Source organism: Arthrobotrys flagrans (assembly GCF_004000055.1).
Source record: "Arthrobotrys flagrans strain CBS H-5679 chromosome Unknown unitig_9, whole genome shotgun sequence".
NCBI lineage: Eukaryota > Fungi > Ascomycota > Orbiliomycetes > Orbiliales > Orbiliaceae > Arthrobotrys > Arthrobotrys flagrans.
Genome location: NW_027137551.1, coordinates 954,770 through 977,666, shown reverse-complemented (window position 1 = coordinate 977,666; position 22,897 = coordinate 954,770). Strand labels below are relative to the sequence as shown.

Genomic DNA, 22,897 nt, shown 5'->3' with positions numbered 1-22,897 from the left:
TATTCGTGTCCGTCAAGAGTGTAATGATGTATATATCGGGATCACTTTCCGACGTGGAAGGGGAAGATATCCCCCGTGCCGTGGCTGGACGTACCAACAGCAAAGTATGTGTACGGTACGATATCCTTCGTAAAGGATAAAGTCCCCATCGGATCCGCCGTTTTAACGGTAGTCATCTAAAAAAAAAAAGGTTAAAGGGAAGACGAAAGGATCCTATAACTTCGACCCCCTCGTAGCCTCCGACGCCAAAGTCTTCGCCTGAAAGATCTTAACCAGCTGCCTGACCCCCAAATCCAACAGTACGTCCTCCGACCCACCTGGAATCCTAACCACGTTGACTTCCCTAAATATTTCTACCCCGGATCGTCAGCACACCTTCAAAGATACGTATAAAAAAAAAGGAGAAGGACGTACTCTCAACCGTCTCTCCCAATCCGCTCCTCGTCAACCCGTTCCCTCCGAACAACAACACCGCACACTGCGAACATTCGTTCAACACCATCCCCGAATTCGCCTTGCACATAGCCGTCACCCCACCCAACTCCACATCCCCCACCTTTTTCTCCAGTTTCTGCATCATGTACACGATCTGCTCCACCCAAGCCCACTGGCTTTCCAACATGACGGCGCACTTCGCAAGTCTATGCCTGACCACCGGTTGTTCCACCAACGTCTTCCCGAAGGCCTCTCTTTTCATCACGTACTCTGCTGCCGCGCCCAAAACCACCCTCGCGGATCTGGTGGCTCCGATGGCGATGGTCAGACGTTCGTGATTGAAGTTCGTCATGATGTATTTCATCCCCATTCCTTCTTTTCCTATCAAATTCTCGATTGGGACTTTAACTTCATCCAAATCGATAAAAGTAGTTCCGCTTGTGCCCCCGCCAGAGATCTTAATCCTTCGTCTCTCGACACCCTTCCCTTCGTTCTCCTTCAACGGTACGAAAAGTAGCGAAATACCATCGGGACCGGGACCGCCGGTTCTTACCGCCATGGTGGCGTAATCAGCCCAGATGCCGTTTGTGATCCATTTCTTTTGACCGGTGACGATGTAGTATTTCCCACAGGACGATTTCGTCGCGGTGGTGGAGATGTTGGCTACGTCGGAGCCGGCGGAGGGTTCGGTGATTGCGATGCAGCAGCGAGTTCGGCCGTGGAAAAGATCGGGAAGGAAGCGGCGTTGGAGGGATGGAGAGCCGAATTTGTAGAGCGGAGGGATGCCGTAGGCTACGCCCGTGTTTATGGAGGCGGCGGGGCCGGAGAGACCGATCCGGAGCATCTTTGATTATAATCATTTTGGTCAGTTACCTCTTGATATTGGACTTTCATGCCGATATATAAAAAGAGCAGATACGTACCTCATCCGTATAAATCAACGAATGGAAATAATCAAAATCCTCAATCTTCAATCCACCCGCGAACTCATGTATCCCCGCCGCCTTAAGTTGCTCGATAGGCAACGGAGCAGGAAACGCAGGAACGATCATATTCGCATCCGCGAAGGTTTTGAAAAGCGTGTCGGGGACATCTCCTTCGTCTTCCCAGGCTAGGGCATTGGCGAATTGGGAGGAGATGAAGGAACGACAGTGGGCTTGCCAGGCGTAGTGGGAGTCGTTGTAATAGGGAGATGGGAGACCGGTGAGGTAGGCGGGTTCGGAGAAGGGGATTATGGGGTTTGTGAGGGATGGACGAGGGGTGGAAGATGAGGGAGACATGGTGGTGGTGGTGACGATGGGGTTACGAGACTTGAAGATGAGATGGGACTTTGTTGGATTTTGCGTGTTGATGAGGTTGAGGCTCAAGCTGGCTGGTGCCGGATGAGGGTTATGACGATGACGACAGTTGAAGTTGAAGATGGAATTTTAGAAAGAAACCGGGGAAGGAGAAGAAGTAAGAGAAAAGAGGACGTTGGATAAAGTAAGCCTCGAAGCCGGTTTAAAGGAATATGTATCCTCAACCTCGGCGCAAAACGATGTCACAACATTCTGATACACGATTGTCCACGGTACCTGCCGCATTTTACAATGACGCCCAGCCGGGATCCTTCTTCTTTAACATCCCGTTCTGTAGTCATAATCCGCACATAGCGACCGTATAACCAGTCTCCCAACGTCGTACACTCAACTATACCTCATCCGTTATCGCCGTTGAATCCCGCGGCCGAATTCGGCAGAATATATGGAGATAGTTCCTTAGCTCAGCTCCATCTGCGACCATCAGATTTCCCCAGATATGGGGCTAGAACTTGTAATTGTAGTCCCTGGACAGGCTGGTGGGGTGGTCTTCCCCAGGCTATCCCCGGCTTCGTCTCTCGCTTGATTCAGCATCTTGCCGAACGCGGTTTGTAACCTCCCGCTGTGTTGTTCCTGGAAGGGAACTTGTTGTCAAAGTGAAAGAGGTAAATTGGGAGGTCGATAGTTGAAGCTATCGTGAATCTCTTTTTATTGCTATTGAAGTTGTGAAGTGTCTTGTTGTCGATGAAGAATTATTTACATAGGGTGGCTTGTTTAAATAGTAGGAAGGAGGATCACATGACGACATCACATGACGTTTTCAAGCCTGTTGGGGCGCAACACCATTGTTGTAAGTTCAAACCAACACAATTTAGCAAACCTGGACCTGTTGGATTCATGCTGTTTACGGCGAAGGACGGGGTGAAAATATTTATTTTTCCAAGTAAATTATTCGTCTGTTGAATTTGTTTGCATAGTGTCCAATTTTAAGTAATTAATAAGCAACCGATAACGCCTTCAGGTACAGCAATTGTGGCAACAGCAAGCTGGTGATTACAAAAAGATTGTTGAAGAAAAAAGAAAGATTACAAGTTAGCACTGAAAATAAAAAAAAGGGCAAACAAGCGGCTAATACTTCGGAACGAAAATCTCTTGAAAAGCAAACCCCAGTGTCGTAATTAAGAATGATAGGTTGACTTGGTTTGGTTGGTTGGTCAATTTCGTTGTTTGCGGTGGTCTTTCGTTTCCAGCAAACAAGCCGTGGAGCTCGCGAGTTCCATAATGGCGACGGCGGTATTGAAAAAGGCATACGGGCTTTTCTTTTCAAAGGCGACAATTAAAAGACGGAAGGGCAGTGTTTTTACTGGCTAACAGAGCGTAATGCTAGCGAAAGGGTAAGATGATACGATGCCGTCTTAGAAGAAACGAAGGCAGAGCAGAAAACAACAGCAAACACAGGTCATGTCATGTCGTTGGGAAGATAGACAATGACGAAGTTAGGAGGAGAAGAGAGATAGAAGATAATGTCAATACAAACGATGGGGTGATCGTTAAAAGATCGACCAAGGAGTAAAATGCTCCGTATGGCTTTCCGAATAAAATATCAGAAAAGCCGTTGTGGCCGGCAAAAACCACTAAAACAAATGCAGAAAACGGTAGAATTTGGTAAGCTTTCTCGGCAGGTCTGCGGGATATTCATTAACAGTAATAGATCCATTATCATCCGCTGAAAGGACGAAATGAAATACTAAACGAATCTTTCGTTACGACATTTCCGAAGGTGCTAAACCTACAGACGTACATTATTAAATGCGATGTCATGTAAAGTTTGTAAATGCCTGTGTTCAGAGTGCGCGAGGAAAGTAGAGCAATGATAAATGCAAAAACAGTAAGGATATGCTATGCGATTCCGTTATCCCGAGCAAAAGGAAAAGCGCAGAAAATTAGATAAAAGAAGAACAGAAACATAAACAGTAGAATGCAGAAAGCAAAAAAATTAGAAGAGGGTGGTCGAGGCTAGATGGCCTCTAGGAGACGAGATCGTGGGGTTGATCATCGTCAAATGGTTCCTTTTAAGGAGGGAGCCCCCTATCAAGAAGAGAGAAAGGGTTATTGTCGGATATGGCTGTAATAGAGGAGTCGTGGCGGAAGGGAATCGTGAGGAGTTTGAAAACTCGAGATCGTGATGAGTGAGCCGTAGCCTCAATTGTGAGACAACATTAAGAGGAGTAGGCTCATCATAGGAAAAGTTTAGGCTCGCTGTGAAGAATAAGAAAAGCCCATATCGTTATTTCGTTTGCCAGTTTTGTTGCGATATCTTTTTTTTCTCTCCCGTTTTTTTATATTGACAGAGGTACCCTCGCAGTCGTTAAAGCATGTGTCGACTTGTCGAGATGCCGTAATTTCCGTAAGAAATGATTTAGTGGAGGGAGGGGACGGTCGATTGGACACGTCCAATGTCGAATCCACCGATTCGATACTTTCGTTGGTCGTACTCCCCATCGTCGGAGAGGTTGACCAAGCTGTAGTTGGTGGTGACTCCAGCATTCCCATTGCCTCGAGGGAGGGCACCAGTGCGAGTGGGAATCTGAAGGACAGGGAGAACAGATCTGCCGCTACCAACCGTGGTGGACTTCTTGGTGCCCGGGGTCTTGCGCCAGTTGGCGGCTTGGTCCTGAATAATTGGACGCCAGTTGAACTCAGTGAGAGCAGAGCGGACCGGTTGTGGTTGGAGAGTGATCGGAGGAGTCTTGACGACTGCGGCCTGAACGGGAGCGGACTTGACAGCGGGAGCCGGGACTGGAAGCAGCTTGGCAATAGGAGCTGGAGCAGCTTTGATGATCGGAGCCGGGGTAGCCTCGAAAACCGGGGCAGGCTGAACCGGAGAGGGAGTACTAGCGGCAATAGCAGCTGGATTGTTGGGGATACGCCAGTTTGGAGCGGCAGTGCGCTGGGGGTCTGGGTTGCAGAAGTAAGTCCCTTTATTTTGAGTGTGAGGTCGAGAGGAGGAGTGATCATAGGGCTGCTTCTGTTTGCCACAGTCGTCGGAGTGCTGTCCAGGATATTGACCGAGATGCTGCCCAGGATGATATCCGGAATGCTGTCCGGAGTGCATGGGCGCAATTGTAGTAGAAGACCAGTTGGGGTTAGTCAAGCCTGAAGGAGAAGGCGAATTTCTTAGCAAGTGGTGCCGAGCCAATGGTTGGGTAATCCCAAATCCAGATCTGTATCCTGTGTCCAGAAAAGTTGGCATGTCGTCCTGGTCCGGGGAGGGGGTATTGGAGATAGGCAAACCATTGGAAGTCCTGGGTCCGAGTTCACCGAAAAGGTCACCCGGTGGTGAAATGTGCTGGTTCCAGCATTTGTCACCATGAATGCACCAGCCCTTACGAGCGAAGGTGAAGCAGATGACGTCCTGGCTACCTGCATATAGAGAAGTTGATGTCAGATGAGCTTATCAAAAATGCAAAAAACCGTGGCAGCCTGCATTGTAGACGCCCCTCTCGGAAGGATAGATGCATTGCTAGTCCACTTACCTGGGCGGTAGGTCTCGAGCGTCTCTGGACGATAATACTTCTTCCTTCGGAGACCAGCTTCGGAGTCCATGACGAGGTTCCTTTCATCACCAGGTTTAAGGTGTGAGTACTTGCAGTCGTTACCGGCTTTGCAGATTCCTTTCTCGAAGAAATCAAAGCAACACCTAAAGAGATGGGAAGCCAACGTTAGGAAGACTCGAAAGTCTAAAGAGACGCGTCTAAGTTCGGGCTTACCCATGAGCCATGCTATTCAACCTTCTGTTAGCTACCATTGCAGAAGATCAGGATCTCGATGGAGGGCACTTACAGCATCGATCGTACTGGGGTTTGCTTCATGCGAGAGCAGAAAGCATAGAGCTGACTGTCAGCGGGGACAGTGATCTCATTTCTAGCCTTAACCGTTGGATGGACAGCTCCACGCATTTGACGAGTCATCTCGATGATGCGTTTATGTGTTTGGGAGATAAAACCAAGTGGAAGAAGAGAAGGAGGATGAGAGAATCAAAGATTCCAAAGGGAGAGCTAGGAATAGATGAGATTGAGGAGATAGTTAGACCGAGTTGAGTAAATATGTTGGAGATGAAGGAAGAGATGGAGAGACTGCCAGCAGGATGGGAAGCTGCACAGCAGACTTGAGGTGATGACTGATTCGAAGTTGTTGTTGATGAAAAGTGAAGAAGGAGGAGAAGCTCGGAAGGATGAAGGCAGCTTTAAATGGATTATATACCGTCGATGAGAAGGAATTTACGGTCAGCTGTCCTAGAAGGTGGCCAGACAGACGAGCAGAGAGTGATTGGTTACCTAACGTTTGGGAGACGGGAAGATTGATGGAACGAAGGAAGAGAAGCGTAGGTGAGTCCCGGCAGGACGGAGAGCAAGAGACGGGATGAAGCTATATCTCAGATATATATATATTTATACGAGCGATAGTGCATGCATGCACTTTGATGGAGGGGATTGATGACGATGAGGGATATATTTGTCGGACGGCAATGTCGAAGAAAGTGGAAGAGGTTGTTCAGAGGTGGTTTGGAGAAGGATTGGTGGTTTGGTATCGATTTACAGCCTGCAGTGAGGGTTTTGCGTTTCGCTTGATGAGCACTGGTGCGTGCGGTACTCTGCTGCCTCGACAACGTCCTGTCTTCCGGCTTCGAACCCAACGTCTCCGATATATATGGTCAAATATGAACACAATCGGTCAGGTATTTAAGAGTAATAAAAGTTATATAAGTATCGATAGGACCGCCAGCAGAAAGTCGGTCAATTACGAGCTGCGGTACCAGTGCAGTGCAGTGCAGCAATGAAGCACATCGGCAAGCTGTCAAGACACGTAGAACTGGGTATTACAGCAGGGCCAAAAGCTGCAGTCGGTCACACAAAAAACGGAAGCGAACCGCGGGATAGGTAAGGAAACCAGGATCTTGTAAGAAGGAAACTTGTAAAGGACGGATGAAAGGTTACCAGGTGAGTAAGGAATTCGAAGTATACCAATAACAATAACAAACAAGTTAATCCTTAGGCTGCCGTTGGAGAATTAACGGAAACGAGAAGACAGAGAAGGAAAAAAAGTTAGCAGGACATGGGCATGCCATTCTGATGGAAAGGGCCGGGTTATATATACAAGTGCATGTGCATGTTAACTTTAGCTAATTAGATGACATCGTTTCCTATTCAAATCCGTTTCAATGGCACCTGTAGCCTCCCCTATTCACTAACCAATCGAACCCCGCAAATTTGAAAGGCTTGCTAGTCTGATTCCGTTGTTATTTGTCGAGAGGCTCGTGGATTATTCTGGTCGTTCGTTCCCATTGTCTGGGTCGAGTTCCTGAGCTGTGTTGGATCTTACAAGGGTTTTGAGATTTCTGCGTTGCAAGGAACAGCGCAGCCCATTCATTCACCATGCCCATGATCCCAATTCAAGTACATGTTGGATTTTAGTACTATGGCAAGAACTATCTTCTATTTTGGTACTAAATGGCGAGGTATCGATCAATTCATCCATCGAGCTTAGTGACGTCTAACGTTCAGTCGTGCATATGCATCGGAATTACTCGCGCATCGTATTTTATACTAGACGATTGATCCTATTAATGTCGTAAGCTTCTCCGCCAACGTTATCTCTATATCTAGATATCTAACTACTGACTCTTTGAAAACCCATTGAATGCGGGTAAACGTACGAAGTATTGGTCATATCCAACAGCTTAATATCAAGTATCATCGATATTTTCCGTCAGTATGGACTTTGTGAGTTACCTTCCCTTTCTCGGTAAGCCGCTCAACCAGTCGTGCAAAACCTCCAAAAGACTACACGCCAATCTTTCATACCCTCCAAGGCAAATTCAATATATTTCATTGGGTCTATGAAATCCAGTTCTGAACAAGGGTCTTCCATCGAGCTTAGCTAAGTTTCATGTCTTTGTTTGACGCATAATAATCACTCGCCGCCTGGCCATGGTATAAACTGTTGGATTTTTTTTCTTCTTTTCTGTTCTCTCGAAAGAACCGTCTACACCTACGCCCATCTATAGACGCCAACAAGAACCCCTTCACAGGAGCCCTGCTTGACAAAACTGCAATATACGTATTCTAGAATCGGTATAGTCACGAAATTTGTAAAACGCAAAGAGCACTCGATGCTCCTCCGCCGCCCCCAAAGCAGATTAGCATAGTTCTCAGGTTTGTCAACGGTGCTCCCAAAAGAAATCCGCCGCAGGACTGTTTCAGTCCGATGCTCTTCACAAATTTGAATGCATCGGCAAATTTATGTCAAGGTCTTGAGGATATGTTGGTATTAAACATGAAGATTAGATCCCTCGGATTTCCAACGATAATATCTTATATACAAAAAAAAAGTTATGATACATATACATGCATTCGTTCCGTGACAAATCCTGAGTTCGCAGTCACATGAAAAAGGGTATATTCCTGACTCGTCTTCCAATAGAAACCAAAGCAGCACTCCCAAAGAAATCATCCGTATCGTTTGCACAATAAATGGCCCTGTTGGATGGCACGTATCCGGATTTTTTTTTTCGAAGCCACAACCATGACGTTTAGACTTTGCCAGGCAACAGGTTGTCGTAGTTATATTTTTCTTCGTTTATGCCAAATCCCATTCATTTCGTCGCTTTTATTGCGGTCTCAACTCCTGTGCGCCCAAGGGTTTAACTCGGTCTGAAGGACACCCGTTTTTACCTTCCCAAACGGCCTCTTGAACTTGTTGGTACCGGCCTCTGAGATCCACGTGGCCGCTAGAATCTCATCGTCGGTTCTCTCGGTCACTTCCATGCTGAAATAATCGGCTTTCATCTCTTGAGGGGTAAATTCAACGACAAAGTATCCACGGTAGAAACCTTCTGCCCATCTGTGTTATTTCACAAAAAATCGATTGTTAGCGTGATCAAATCTTGCAAGGGTGTTTGTGTGTAGGCGTAAACGGGGCGCAGACGGCCTGTTGGGAAGAAAATTATCCAAAACTAGGGGTATTCCCGCTGTTGGAACTTACTTGACTTGTTCATTGTCCGCTACAACCCTAGCTGAAATGTTCTGGCAGTACTCCTTATCCTTGAGGATACCGTAACCGCTGTAGCTGGAAACAGATGTCGTAGTAAGTTCGACACCGATTGCGCCGTCACCGGTGAGATGGTTATACTTCATCTTTTCAGGATATGTCAACTCCGCGGCCCATAGGGCGTGGTAGTCGCCAGTAAGAATAACAGTGTTCATCTGCCTCCTATCAATGATGTTTTGCATAATCCGATTCCTCTGGGCTTGGTAGTCCATCCACCCATCGTAGTACAGATCTTCGCCGCTGACAGCCGTTTCATTCATGTTGGAGAACTGCACTTGATTGCCCATCACGTTCCAGATGGCACCGCGATCCTTGCTATCATCAAACTGATCGTATAGCCACTTTTCCTGATTGGCGCCGAGCATAGTCCTCTTGGGCGATGCGGCTCCAGGGATATCATCACCCTTGTCGCGGGCGTAGTAACGAGTATCGAGCATATTCAGGTCAACCAACTTTCCAAACTTGAAGTTGCGCCAAATGCGAAAGTAGTCGTCCGAGTCAACTTGACGGATTGGCATCCACTATTCATGACAAAGCCGAGAATTGTGGGGTTAGCGTTAGCCCGAAAGTCATGGCGAAGTCCCTGGTGAGACGGAGACTGCCTTTTTCATTTTTTTTCCGTCTTCCACTCGAGCCTTGCCTTTGTCTCGAAGCGAGGAGTTCGTCAAAAGGAAACCCGGAGGGTAAGAAAGAGTAATTTACCTCAAAGTGTGCACGAAGTCCATTATGCTTGCGCTGGTCCCATGTAGTTCCTTCCTTGACCATATTGCCGTCCTCAGGGTTGCCGTCCTTCCAGCCGTTATTTGCAACCTCCTATAACAAGTATATCAGCTTATGAACCGCATATCACCATCCATCTGTTCTACAAGCTTGCAGCTTGGAAAAGGAAATTTGCGGAGGTAAGAGCAACTAACATGGTCATCCCAGACACTGAACCAGGGGAAGTTGGCATGGTTGAGCGATAGGTCCGGATCCCGCCTTTGCATGGCAATTCTGATTCTGTAATCGACCAATTGAATGGTTTCCTTGAAAGGCATGGGTGTTCTTCCAGGCAGGAAGGATGGCTCCATATATTCATACGAGTAGTCTAGATTTGTTAGGTTAACAAATATAATATCGATAACCAAATCATCCGTTTATCGCGACATATTATTTTCATACCTCCCAAGAAAATAACGTAGTCCATTTTGTCCTTCCTGGCTGGGGTTCCGTACGCGTTATAGAATCCCTGGCGGATTAACGGCAAGTCAATATAACTTCAACTTCCCAAATAGAACAAGAACAAACTGATATCTGATATCGATATCGTTAAAAGGCTTAGGTGGAATATACACACCTCCGCAAAATTAGCACACGAATAAACCGCAAAAGTGACCTTGTCGACCCAGGCATCAGGCGCAGGAATAGTCTTCGTCCTCCCAGGGGAACTCTCAGAGCTTCCATCACAAGCTGCAAATTTGTAATAGTAAGTCTGGAAAGGTTCCAACCCGGTAGCCTCAACTTTGACGGTATAATCAACATCACCCGACGTTTCCGTCTTCCCGCTGCTGAAAATCTTCCGCGGTCTCTCCTTGCACTCGTAGTCCTGCCAGACTTCCCATGCTACACAGACTGGCTTCTTGTCCTCGTACAAATGTGTTGTTTCGTTGACATCCAACGGAACCGCACGAGTCCAGAGAATGACGGAGTCTGCATATGGATCTCCGCTGGCGATGCCATGCGTGAAGAAGAGGGGACCGGTGTACACTGTGCGCTTGTCCAGAGGTCCTCGTCTGGGGACCGCGAGAAACGGGTGGTTTATCGACGGCGAGTCGAATGCAATGTTTCTTGCGAACTGTGTCGACGCCGCTACCAGTTCTGCGCCAACCATTAAGGCCGCCGTAGCTGCGACGGAGAAACTCACACCGCCAAACATCATAAAACAATAAAAAAGCGACAATACCCAATAACCAGAAAATTAACGAATGGAAGCAATTGGACAAAGCCAGAAAAGCAAGAAGGACGTTTGTTCTCTTTCTTCTCTGTCCTCTACCTGGAAAGCGGGCGGCTCCCAGCTATTATATATAAGCTCCTGCGATACATGTACACACACTCTTGACGGGACAGTGTAAAGGTGCCTAGGCTAAGTTCAATGTCTCTCTATCCAACTGAAATAATTGGTCCAATTGCAGCCGACATCTGTAATTTTCGAACTTCCCGTAGCGGAAACTTAGGAGAGGAACTCTAATCTATCCCTTCTATCAATTCCAGGCTTTTCTCCCAACATCACAGTGAACCCCGGTGTATGAATTACACATTTCCTACCGCATGATCACCAAGAAACGGAACCTTACGATGTCTTCCCCGGGTTTCTGGAACTGAGACAGGCAGGGGAGGGGTAGCTAGCGGAGCTTTGACGTATGTATTCAATCTCAGACATTTGTGCGCTAGAATCCTTGTCGTGGATCAAATTCCTGCTTAAGAAACTTCCCGTTCTAGAAGGGTCCCAAATGTGGGCCATGCTTCCTCATTGCGGTTGTTCTAATGCTCTGCGTATTGCTCGTTTAAAGCTGCCGAGGCTGGTGGTTTAGGAAGGAGGTCGTACTTCATAGTCGCATAGTGCCGGGTACCTGTTGATAATTTAACCCGAGAAAATTAGTAAGGGAAAACAAGGGAAAAACTAGAAAACTTCACGAGATGGTTGGGAAGAAAGCATTAAGGGAAAACGGCCAATTGCATGAACTTGTCCGTCAGTTCGGTGTAACGGCGTAGATAGCATCCGAGTAGGAAACTTGTGTCTGGTAGGAACTAATGTTAGAGCTCCAGATTCCAAACGTTTCCGAACTCCATGATGCTCTGTTCCTGAAAGGTCCACTTGCTTGCTCAGGCGAAACCGACTTGAGGAAACGAATACTCGAGTGAGCGTTCTCGAGCTCTTCATAACCATTGGCTGGAAAAACGACTAAAAATTGCCAACAAATACAGTTTTAAAGGAGATGGAGGATATTTCCGCAAGGAGTCATATTTCGTATCAATGCGAACAGGAAATAATATAATGCTGGGAAACTGAGGCTGCTATTCTGACATTAAGTCTATCGTAGAAAAATGGCGAATTTGAAATATGCAAACGTAGAAACGAAAAATGCAACATGCGATGTAACCCCCGATTAGAAAAAATATCTCCGATCATGATAAAGCAATATTACCAAAAAAGAAAAAAAAAAGACGCTTGAAATCCTTCACAAAATGATTCATATCCCAGATACGTCGCTTAAGCCGCCGTCAATTGTAAAGGAAATCAATTATTAAATGTTGGAAAGAATATATAGGGTGAATCTTCTCGACCCTGTGCCGTTTTTGCCTTTCCTTTGCTTTCGGTTATGAAAAACTCAATAATCGTACACCGACGGCCGTCGTTGGAAGTTCATATCATTAATTTTAACTATAAATTAAAGGTAAGATCCTGTCGAAAAAGGAATCCCAGAAAATATATCACCTTGGCTATCGTTCTCCAGAGACATCATTAAGGCATTCGCCTGTTGCGGATCGATCACGTCCATTCTGTAAGTGTTGCTCGTATACGGGTTGCCATGTAGTACATCCATTTGACCGGAAGTCGTCCAGTTCAGGAGGTTCGAAACTTCAGAAGAGGGGTAAAAGTTGAACATTTGACCCGAGCCTGGGAATGAAGTTGCGAAAGGAGCTGATGGGTCTTCGGTAATTGTTGGTAGGGTTGTTGCCGGGTTTGTTGGCTGATAGGCTGATAAGTGTTCCTGTATTCCAACAGGATATGGGGGTATAACTGTCTGGGGCGATATTCCCAAGTCTTCAGATAATGTTCGAGCAATTTCAATTGATTGTTGGCTCATGCTGTATGGCTCAAAGCTGTAACCTGACACTGATGGTCGTGGGGTAATCTCGTCGGTTGTATATGTACCAGGCGTTGGAGGGTTGTTAAAATCGCTTGCCGGGCTATTGCTACCATAGTAACCACTGGATGCGGAGGGGCTTTGTGAATGCATGCGAGGTGGAGGAGATTGTGAAATTATTCCATACTGGGTATTGGTGCTGTCAAAGGACTGGTTGAGATATTGCATTATCGGAGCCGAATTATTGAATGTTCCATTAATTTGTTCATCCATTGAAGCATGGTGCGGCCCAATCGACGAAGTGCTTGGCATTGATATTCTCGAAGAGGGCGTTGTATGGAAGCTAGCAGGGGAGTAAGATGGTGGGGTATGGGGCGGTGACCGGCCATGCGGAGGGGTCGCAGACGCATTCCGAATCGTCCTTGTAGGCGTTGGCGCCTTCTGCACGGGCGGAGGAGGCGCTGCCTGCGCCGTGGGTTGGGGCCCTCCAGTTGAAGGTGGCATATTAGAGCGACCATCAGATGGGGTTGTCTCGTAGCTCTGTAGAGCAACTATTGACAACCGCCAAAAGATCTCGCGAGCAGAGCCGACACCTGGCCAACGCTCCACCATCATATCCATACATTCCAACCCTGTTTGAATGTGCTTTGCGACTTCGTTTCGTGGATGAAGTCTCCGAATATCCTCGTATGACAGACACCACATCATTATGATACAAGTCATGTAGACTTGATGTACAAGAACCCATGTCATATCAACGGTGCGTTCGTCAAACATCTTCTTTTGGATATTGATGTTCTTGATAGCACAGTCGTAGCAAAGGATCGTTGCTTCCAGTGAGGGTCTGGGAATTTGTGGACTCGGGCGATATAGAAAGATCAACATATTATTATAGCTAAGCAATAGGTTAGTCAAAGTTACAAAAACTGGGGTGTAACGTATCGAGCATATACCGATGACGGAACCTAGAACAGTTAGCAAGATGCGCTTGGAAGCCACAAAATCTTCGGACGTGGAAACCTACCATTCCTGAGAAAGACCACTGCCCTCACCATTCCCAGGTGCGCTGTTCACCCACTCGTCGAGCTTCGTATGCATCCTCTTGAACCAGGGATCTTGATCATCCTTCGGCGTCTCTTTTAAGTTCTGATAGATGCCGAGTCTGATTTCTGACTGGATTCTCCTCATCTTAAAGAAATGCATAGATACTAGTTTTTTGGTTGCTATTGGGCCATGCAAGATTCCATCTTTTGTAATAAGACTGTCATCATAAGGCTGGAAGAATTGAACGTCAGTAAAGGTATCTCCGGTACAGAATCCGGAAGGGCGGCCTAGGATATGAGAAAGACCGGATTCCATTGAAGAGGTAACCCAGAATAGACGTCTTCTCATATCGATTGTTAGGGGGTCTAAAGGATTTCCGAATATATCTTTTGTGATCGTACTTTCTTGGTTGAGGCCCAAGTCAATGCATAGTCTGGTAGCCAATCCAATGATATGATAGATGCCGGTCCGCGTCGGGGTAAGAAGAGAATATTGTCCCATAAGACAAAAACATTGTAGTGTACTCAGGTTCATAGCCCCGACCACCGCTTCTAGGTGTGTCAGAGCCGAGAGGTAGAAACCATCAGCCAGCCCAGAGTATTGACTCCCTATCTTTTGCATACTGATGGCAAGGACCATTTTCAAAATAAAATTCTTGTGCGGGTCAGTAGATCCAGCATATACCTCATCCGCATCTCTCATGAAAGTATTTTCGTGAAGGGTTGGTAACATAAATTGTGCTAGAACCCGTCAGCATATTTTATTGTCTACGTTCGATGCCTGTCCATGGATCTAGTTTCGTACCTCTCTTAAAGATAAATTCGGATACAAGTTTATCCGTTAACTCCCTCTTTGGTAACTTATCGATGGGTGCAGAGCTTAACGCAAATGCACTTGCCCGACGTTCCTTCCCTTGGAACCTCGCTGGCTCGTGTTCCGTGGGTGGGACAATTTCCTTGACGGAGTGCGTAACGGTATTCTTCTTTGCAAATTCGACAACTAGTCTTGCCAGCTGTAATCCTGCAGATGATCCGAGAAAATGTCGCTCTGGTTCTTCGTCTGACAGTGAGACCATTCCCATGCTCCGCACGAGGTCGTCATCGTCAAGTCCATTACTAGGCGGCAGCTCTTTCTCTAACTGCTTAATTTCCTGGTCCAGTGCTTTCACTCGATCTTGCAAAAATATAACATAACTCCTCGATAGCACTACCCCTTTCGACGCGTCCCAGAAATCGCATTGTGATCCGCTGCGTTGACAGGGCTCGCATTTAGGTAGCGAGGCATCACAACGACTCTTTCTGCTGCGGCATCGATTGCACGCTGTGAGGGTATGGATTTTAGCGCCGGAATTTTCAGCAGATTGAGCACCTCCACTTGAAGAACTAGTCGATGTCGATTTTCGGGGTAGTAACGAAGCAACAGATTGCCGGCGGTATTGAGGTGAAGATTGTGGGGCGTAGGCCATCGGATTTCCAGCTCCAAAGGTAGCCATGCGGGGAGGTTGGAGTTTGGGGAACTATGACTCGGGGAAGCGCACGCTGCTCCGCCGTATGACAGCAGCCAATGTTCGATATTCTCGTAAACTCAGAGTCTTTAAGGATAGAGAATTTGATATAATAGGGTTTATCGATAACTAATGATCAAACTCGGAAACAGGGTTATGTAAAGCGAAAGGTGGAAAACTCGTGATCTCGGAGTTAGAAGGCGGATGGAAGCTGGGAAAAAAGAAAGCTCCAGCGGTAAGTCAAAAACCTCGCCCAGAAAGCGGCTATTTTATCGATGAAGAAGAATCGAGGTACACCATACAATTCTCAAGCGTCGGGAAAAGACCATGCAGACATCTATGCCGGAAGAACTTAATCGTATCGACTATCCTTTCTATATTGGTAATTGTCTCTAGTTGATATACCGTAGGCTTCCTAGCCATTATCAAGCCGTTAGTCGCATATTGCATCCCAAGTGGGGCTAAATGATTGAAGTACCTGTAGGTCCGCCTGCGGGTGGATTAGTGGGCAGCAGCAAACGGAACAAGCTGATTGTATAGACCGACCAACAACTTCACGGGACTGAAAAACGGTTCGAGGGAAGGGAAAAAATCAAGCTATCAAGCTGATTTTAGACCATGGCTGTGGTTGTATAACTATACTATGAACACAGTGCATGAACTCAGGTATGTTTCGGCTCGGAGCAAGCGTATGTGTGCAATGACGGAAGGATTGACCGGGATCAGGCAGAATTGGGAGAGCCCTGAGGCATTCTTTGAACTGTTCTCGCGGCAACATTAGGCGGAACTAGTTGGGAGCACGGCCGCAGCACAGGTTTTTATGCAAGGACACCGTCGATGTCGATATCAATGTTAGGGTGTGCATGTGTAGAAAGAAGAAGCTGCGCTGCGTCGAAAGGTCAAGAATAATGTGGCCAGGCATCATGTCAGATTTTAAGCTTCTTCCTTGATAATATAATCCGGTGCGCCAACCATTAATATGCCTATCAATGGTTCCGGACTATACATTGTGAAATTCTCCTGCTTGCAGCCATGCTGACGCTCATCCTTGCTCTTCGGTGCCTGGATTTAAGGATATCGTCTTATTTACAAATACAGCGAGGACAATGGTTGGGATGAAAAGCTGCAATGGTCCCAGACCCCGGGTCATCACGCTCGCAAACTTTCTGCAAGCCGTTCGCTGTTCTGTGCGTTTATTGGATTGGTCAGGTAAAGTACCGAGGATCTTGCAAGATGACGGCCACATCTTATTAGCACCCTTGGCTATAGCTTCTGGACTTCCTTGATAAAATGTGATGTTTGAGCCAATCGGACTACATGTCGATGAAAGCCACTGTTCGAGAGAAACTCCACATATTCCCACAATCATGAGATAATTGAAGGTGGGGTCGCAAATTGGCACTTTCAGAGCTTCCTGCCCAATGACCTAAGCTTCGTTGAACGTAAGCTCATACGTTTTCGCTTCGGCATGGGCTGAAAGGCTTCCTGCCTAATTTTTTTGAGGGTCCGCTTTTGTTCAAGCTCGAACTTCGAAATCGAAGGGCCGCGCCGTCAGTCTCTCCGTCTGCCCAGCGGCTGAGTCGTGGAACGCAAAGTTGCAGTGGGGCGATGCTTAAGTCTAGATTATGTCAACAGCGCAGAGCATGAAATCGACCCAGCGATGACGAAGAAACAAAAATCGATGCTTCTATGTTGTTTCCATGCATTCCGCGAATTTTGCGGACTCTAAAAGGCATGTTGTGTCTTCTTTTAGAGTTGGTTGAAGCCAGATCCTGCATCCAAGATCCAGGACACCCCGCACCCGCGCCGGTTCGAGTTCAGGCCTAACTAGGGTGTTTGTTAGCTGCTTCTTAACGGAGAAAAACACCATCGGGCACACCGTGAGCTGGCTTGGCTTGGCCCTTTGTCATTCATTGCGATTACCTGTGTCGTAGGGCTTTCTCTCGCGAAATACTCTCGTCGTCTATTGAGACAAATCAGGGCGAAGTCTATTGACCCAATAGTACTTCATTCGACGATAGCAGCTCTTTTTCCCGTTGGACTAGTCCATTCAAGCCATAAGCTTAATCCCTTCTTATCGAATTGACGCTATCGGCAATGTCCAGCGAATTCCAGACCCCACCGCTGCGCGTGAGCAGGCCAGTGAGCGCTTGTTCGGCGTGTCGGAGAGCCAAAATCAAGGTCGGTAAACTTCATTTCGGGTAGCTGACTAAAGATCTCGAGGAATATCTAATCTCATATCGTCAAAGTAGTGTGACGGCAAGCTGCCAGCTTGTTCCGCGTGCGAAAAACATGGGAAGTCAGCGGAGTGCTCGAGCAGCAGTGACCAGTTCGCACGTGGGAAGGAGCGGAGGTAAGAAAAACTCTTCCAATGGGTGGTGAAGCCATGCAAATTCTTGCCTTGATTATATACTAAACCCCTTCTTAGTTATGTCGCCTCTCTGGAAGCTAAAATCGAACGGCTAGAACAGAAGAAAGCTCAGTTGACTGGAAAGCCATTCCGCCCATCCAATCAGGTAGACCACTTCACAAGTGGCGTCAGTGGAACTGATGGAACTGGTATATACTTTTCCCCCGGTGTTCTGGCTATGACTGGAACTTGGTTTAATGATGGTGCTCCATAGGGATCCCGGCAGGTACAACGGGGATGGTTGGGTCAGCTAGAAAGCGAGCAGAGGGTGCTCAGGTGGAGGAGCTAATATCAGACTTGGGTTTTATGTGAGGATGTCAGCTCCCGAATATAAAATACTCAAGAACACCACAGCTAATGTGACAACCACCCGTTACAGAACTGTCAACGCTACAAGTAAAGGACTATACGATTTCACCGAAGACATGTCGTTCTCCAAGCTTGTGCTGCGGGCGGCCTCTCTACAGCAAGATATCGTCCCATCCCTGACGCCGTGTCCTTTACCGGACCGACATACTGCCTTAAAGCTTATACAGCACTACCTCGATTCCATATTCTCCCATTATCCATTTTTCGACGAGACGTCGTTATTTATGTCCGTTAATGCCGTCTTTAGAGATGAAGCAACTGCTTCGTCCAGAGATTTATACATTTGCTATATGGTTTTGGCAATTTCTACATTATCGATATCAAAAGGAACAGATGCAACAGCCAAGCTAAGGGCTGCTGGATATGTGACCACCGCTGTTGGCCATTCTCGTCAAATATTGGTTCCTTATTCTACTATTGGGATACAGGCGACATTATTGATGATACAATATGCTCTCCTCGAACCTAGCACTTACAATCCTTGGTACTTGATCGGAGTCGCAGTGCGAATCCTGATCGATCTTGGTCTTCATCAAGACCTACAAAAGTCTTCAAAACAAACAGCGAATGAAGCTGAGCTCCGTAGGAGAATATTTTACTCGGTTTATACTTATGATAGGTACGTTGGTGCGTGGTATCGTTACAAGGACTTTTGTATTAACATATATTTCTCAAAGATATATTAGCATGACCTACGAACGGCCATATTCATTCTCTGACGATGCTATTAATGTGCGGCTGCCTCACCCTGAGGGAGTGGCGACGAAAATTGCCAACTGGAGCGGACAGCCAATATCACTCACCCTTGCTATGGAACTATTCAAGTTCAGTAAGATAAATTCACAATGGTACCAGTATCTATGGTTTTCAGAACGAGTGAAACTCAGTACACCCCGGGACTATTGCGATGCTCGGAGACAGGATTTGAGGGACTGGTTAAACAACCTCCCTCCTTCAATTGAGCCCACCCAAATGGAAATGCTTAAACTCGAGTACTTTTATATGAAAATATACCTAGATCTACCAAACCCTCGAGTCCATGACCTCAGCGAGTCTATCAGGGTTGCAATTGTCGAAAATACTTTCGAATACGTCCGGCTTTTCCAGAAATTACTCTTGGAAGGCGGTCCACGGTTTCACTATACCTATTGCGACGCTATCAGAGCTTACAGTCTAGGACAAAAGCTCATAGATATTCTTAACTGGCCAGGGAATACATTCTTATCTGGCTCGGTAGGCTACAAAGCAAAAACCGCATTGTTAGGTATCCGGACCTTACTAGATATGCTAGGACAGCGATGGACTGAGATCGAGAAGTTCAAGGAAAGGTTTTACCGAGACTCAGAGCCACTGGTTGCTCAACTCCGGGACTTGGGCGAAGCCTATGCATCGCCCCACCAAAGCCCACAGGCGATGCTCAGAGGGTTAGAAGATAGTGTGACACGTGGAAGGTCACCTCAATGGGTTCATCAAGGGGGTATGCCGGGCTATTAAATGACCTTCAGAATTTCACAAATTCTGTGCGGCCTCTTTGAGATGTGCCCAAGTAGTGGCGTTAAGGATTTATTTTGTTTTACCATGGATCTTATCAGCATTATTATGTCATATGAGCGTTTTTTAGTGCATATCCTTATCTTAATATTTACTATTTGCATATCATGAATCTTCATCTTCATGTTGTTTTTTCTTTGAAGCCGCGCAGAAAGTGACGTTAGTTGTGCGACGTTGCATTTAAGTGCGGCAGTGCGGCTTAAAAAGTCAAATTTCGCAAGCAAAAAAAAGTTTTGCGACCAGATTCTTCAACACCCAACCGACCTCCACACACGAGCAGCTCCAAGCTCATCGCCAGCACCATGACGACTAAAGCTACTACCCGAAAGCGGTCGCGCGCAGAAGCAGAAGCAGAGAAACCTGTTTTGTCTTCGGAGGATGAATTCGAGATCCCTGAGATCAATGGCGACGAAGACTCCAGCGACGATTCCGATTTCACTGCTGGGGATGAGGATAGCGACGAGGAGGAAGAAATTTCTAGCGGGGCAGAAGACGAGGAAGACGAGGAAGAAATAGACTCCGACGAGATACCCTCTGAAGATGAGACCTCTCCAAAGGGAAATGGTGTTGCCAATGATGATGCTTCCGATGATGAGGAAGCATCACCGGCGGACAACGTCAAAGTTGTCACTGGCGCAGATGGAAATCCGAGATACATATACCCTGAAATCGAACCGGTATACGATAGCGATGACACGGACGCAGAAGAGACGAACACGGTTGGAAATATCCCACTAGAGTACTATGAAAACTACCCTCACATCGGCTATGATATCAACGGAAAGAGGATAATGAGGCCAGCTGCCGGGAAGGCTCTGGACACGTTACTGGACAGCATTGAGTTACCAAAAGGCTGGACCGGATTGGTGGATAAGAATAGTGGAGCTGCATTGAACCTCACAGAGGAGGAATTGGAGATTGTCAAAAAGCTGCAGCGGTCTGAAATTACAGATGAGGGCTTCGACCCCTACCCGGTACGATCTTTGGCTTGAAAACTTTACTTTCACGATTTCTAATGGTGGCTATAGGATATGGTGGAGTGGTTCAGTAGCAAGGTGGAGCAAATGCCTTTGAGCAGTGCCCCAGAGCCAAAGCGTCGTTTTGTCCCATCGAAACATGAGCAAAAGCGTATTATGAAGATCGTGAGGGGTATCCGGGAAGGCCGAATCCTACCGCATAAGCCCCAAGCAGAGACATCTCAAGAGCCTGAGTTCTATGATATTTGGGCGGACGATGCGCCACCCAAACCAGACCATGTTATGAACATCCCAGCACCGAAATTACCTCCTCCTACACACGACGAAAGCTATAACCCTCCTCCGGAATACCTTCCGAATGACAAAGAAAAGAAGGAATGGGAGGAGCAGGATCCTGAAGATCGAGAGAAAAATTATCTCCCACGGACCCACAAGGCTCTTCGTTTAGTGCCTGGCTTCAACGGATTCATAGGCGAGCGATTCGAGCGATGTCTCGATCTCTATCTAGCACCACGTGTGCGTCGAAATAAGCTTAATATTGATCCTGCGTCATTATTGCCAAAACTCCCTTCACCCGATGACCTTAAGCCGTTTCCGACAACATGCGCCACAGTTTATAGAGGACACGAAGGAAGAGTTCGATCGGTTGCTGCAGATCCCACTGGCGTCTGGGTGGCGACTGGGGGTGATGATGGAACAGTTCGAGTCTGGGAGATCCTAACGGGAAGACAGGTGTGGAAATTAAAGGTGTCGTCCGATGAGGCAGTTGATTCTGTCACATGGCGTCCAACAACAGAAGGGAGGATTCTAGCCGCCGCCTGGTAAGGTCCCACAAAAGCGTCTGTGGAGTGTAATGGATTTCTCTGACTAATTGCTTTTCTAGCGGGAACGAAATACTGCTTGTGGTACCCCCAATTTTTGACTTTGAAGAGGAGAACCAGGGCAAGGAAATTTTAAGTGCAGGATATGGATACGCGGCAAACCGGCAAGGGAAGAAGGAAGCTCCGGGCACATGGTCTAAACCCGACACCGCTTTAGAAGAGGAGGGTGTTGTAGTCACAATAACCATGAGGAAGACCGTTAAGTATATTGCATGGCACCGAAGAGGAGACTACTTAGTGACCGTTTCACCTGAAGGTTCGCGAAACACCTCCTTCCGCCACATTTTTTGATGACGATATTGACCTGCTTTATATAGATGTCCGAAGAGCTGTTTGCATACACCGTGTTTCGACACATCTTTCGCAAACGCCATTTAAAGAAAAGAGCGTTACCAAGGGTATCCCTCAAAGAGTGCAGTTTCATCCATCGAAGCCTTTGCTTTTTGTTGCGACAAAGCGATATATCAAGATCTATGACTTAGCGAAAGCCGAGTTGAGCAAAACCTTAAAGCCAGGTGCTAGATGGATTTCGTCAATTGACATTCACCCTCAGGGTGATAACCTTATTGTCGGGTCCTATGATAAGCGACTGCTGTGGCATGACCTCGACTTGAGTACCAAGCCTTATCGGACTTTACGGTACCATGACAAGGGGATACGAGCAGTGTCCTTCCATCGTGGCGGATTCCCGCTTTTTTGTTCGTCGAGCGACGACGGAACCGTTCAAGTCTTCCACGGCAGAATTTATAGTGACCTGATGGAAAATGCACTCATTGTCCCCCTGAAGGTGCTAAAGGGCCACAAGATTACTGCTCATTTGGGTGTGCTAGACGTTGATTGGCATCCAAAGCAGCCTTGGTTGTTCAGTGCTGGTGCAGACGGAACGGCGAGACTATGGAACTAAGCAAATTTCGGGGACCCATTTACCCTCAATACCTTCAGCACACGCAGGCTGTCGGAACTCATTGAGCCGTCAAAAGGGTCTAGCCTGACTCGATAAATATGCGGGAAAACGGCCGCTGAAAATGCGCACGACATTGAGTTAAGCTTGTGGGCGATCTCCGTTGGTTTGAGGGATTGTCACATTAAAACATTTTCTACAACTGAACTACCGAAAAAATTGTACAATATACTTAAGATTCATGCCTGTCAACCTTGGGAGTATAGCGGAGTAAGTCATTCGACTTTTCTTTGTGCATCTGAATTAATATTCGAATTTTTGATTTACCTATTTTCCCCGTTCCCTCTTGATCTCGATTCTGATACTGCACCTTCCTGTACTATGAAAAAACCCTGAAAGTTGTAGTTTCAACTTCACCTCAGGTTAAAATAGAAAGACGTTCCACAAACCCGAGGCAGTCCGAAAACAAGGTCTCCCCAGCGCAAGAACTCCGAGGAGGGTATACATGCGCAGACTAAACAGTCCTTTTCCCGGCGAAGTGCGACCCCCAAAGGGGCGGTTCTCACTTT

The 22,897-nt window shown here is 46.9% G+C and overlaps 6 protein-coding genes across 6 annotated transcripts; 2 read left to right on the top strand and 4 right to left on the bottom strand.

Moving 5' to 3' along the window:
- Window positions 1–213: 213 nt before the first annotated feature.
- Window positions 214–1,715, bottom strand: DFL_005655 (uncharacterized protein; the record flags this gene model as incomplete). The annotated part of the gene is made up of 3 exons (XM_067634945.1): window positions 214–353; window positions 415–1,279; window positions 1,359–1,715. The coding sequence occupies 3 exons, from the start codon at window positions 1,713–1,715 to the stop codon at window positions 214–216; spliced, it is 1,362 nt and encodes a 453-aa protein (XP_067489425.1).
- Window positions 1,716–4,152: 2,437 nt separating this feature from the next.
- Window positions 4,153–5,704, bottom strand: DFL_005654 (uncharacterized protein; the record flags this gene model as incomplete). Its single annotated transcript, XM_067634944.1, has 5 exons — window positions 4,153–4,964; window positions 5,028–5,156; window positions 5,270–5,433; window positions 5,504–5,515; window positions 5,577–5,704. The coding sequence occupies 5 exons, from the start codon at window positions 5,702–5,704 to the stop codon at window positions 4,153–4,155; spliced, it is 1,245 nt and encodes a 414-aa protein (XP_067489424.1).
- Window positions 5,705–8,413: 2,709 nt separating this feature from the next.
- Window positions 8,414–10,758, bottom strand: DFL_005653 (uncharacterized protein; the record flags this gene model as incomplete). Its single annotated transcript, XM_067634943.1, has 6 exons — window positions 8,414–8,636; window positions 8,778–9,364; window positions 9,546–9,656; window positions 9,758–9,930; window positions 10,005–10,071; window positions 10,180–10,758. 6 exons carry the CDS (start codon window positions 10,756–10,758, stop codon window positions 8,414–8,416), a joined length of 1,740 nt encoding a protein of 579 aa, XP_067489423.1.
- Window positions 10,759–12,211: 1,453 nt separating this feature from the next.
- DFL_005652 (uncharacterized protein) lies at window positions 12,212–15,227 on the bottom strand (the record flags this gene model as incomplete). Its single annotated transcript, XM_067634942.1, has 5 exons — window positions 12,212–12,264; window positions 12,319–13,586; window positions 13,645–13,656; window positions 13,716–14,475; window positions 14,540–15,227. 5 exons carry the CDS (start codon window positions 15,225–15,227, stop codon window positions 12,212–12,214), a joined length of 2,781 nt encoding a protein of 926 aa, XP_067489422.1.
- Window positions 15,228–17,336: 2,109 nt separating this feature from the next.
- Window positions 17,337–19,512, top strand: DFL_005651 (uncharacterized protein; the record flags this gene model as incomplete). Its single annotated transcript, XM_067634941.1, has 6 exons — window positions 17,337–17,420; window positions 17,492–17,592; window positions 17,668–17,798; window positions 17,864–17,957; window positions 18,029–18,637; window positions 18,696–19,512. 6 exons carry the CDS (start codon window positions 17,337–17,339, stop codon window positions 19,510–19,512), a joined length of 1,836 nt encoding a protein of 611 aa, XP_067489421.1.
- Window positions 19,513–19,871: 359 nt separating this feature from the next.
- DFL_005650 (uncharacterized protein) lies at window positions 19,872–22,331 on the top strand (the record flags this gene model as incomplete). The annotated part of the gene is made up of 4 exons (XM_067634940.1): window positions 19,872–20,543; window positions 20,598–21,367; window positions 21,430–21,683; window positions 21,745–22,331. The coding sequence occupies 4 exons, from the start codon at window positions 19,872–19,874 to the stop codon at window positions 22,329–22,331; spliced, it is 2,283 nt and encodes a 760-aa protein (XP_067489420.1).
- Window positions 22,332–22,897: the final 566 nt, after the last annotated feature.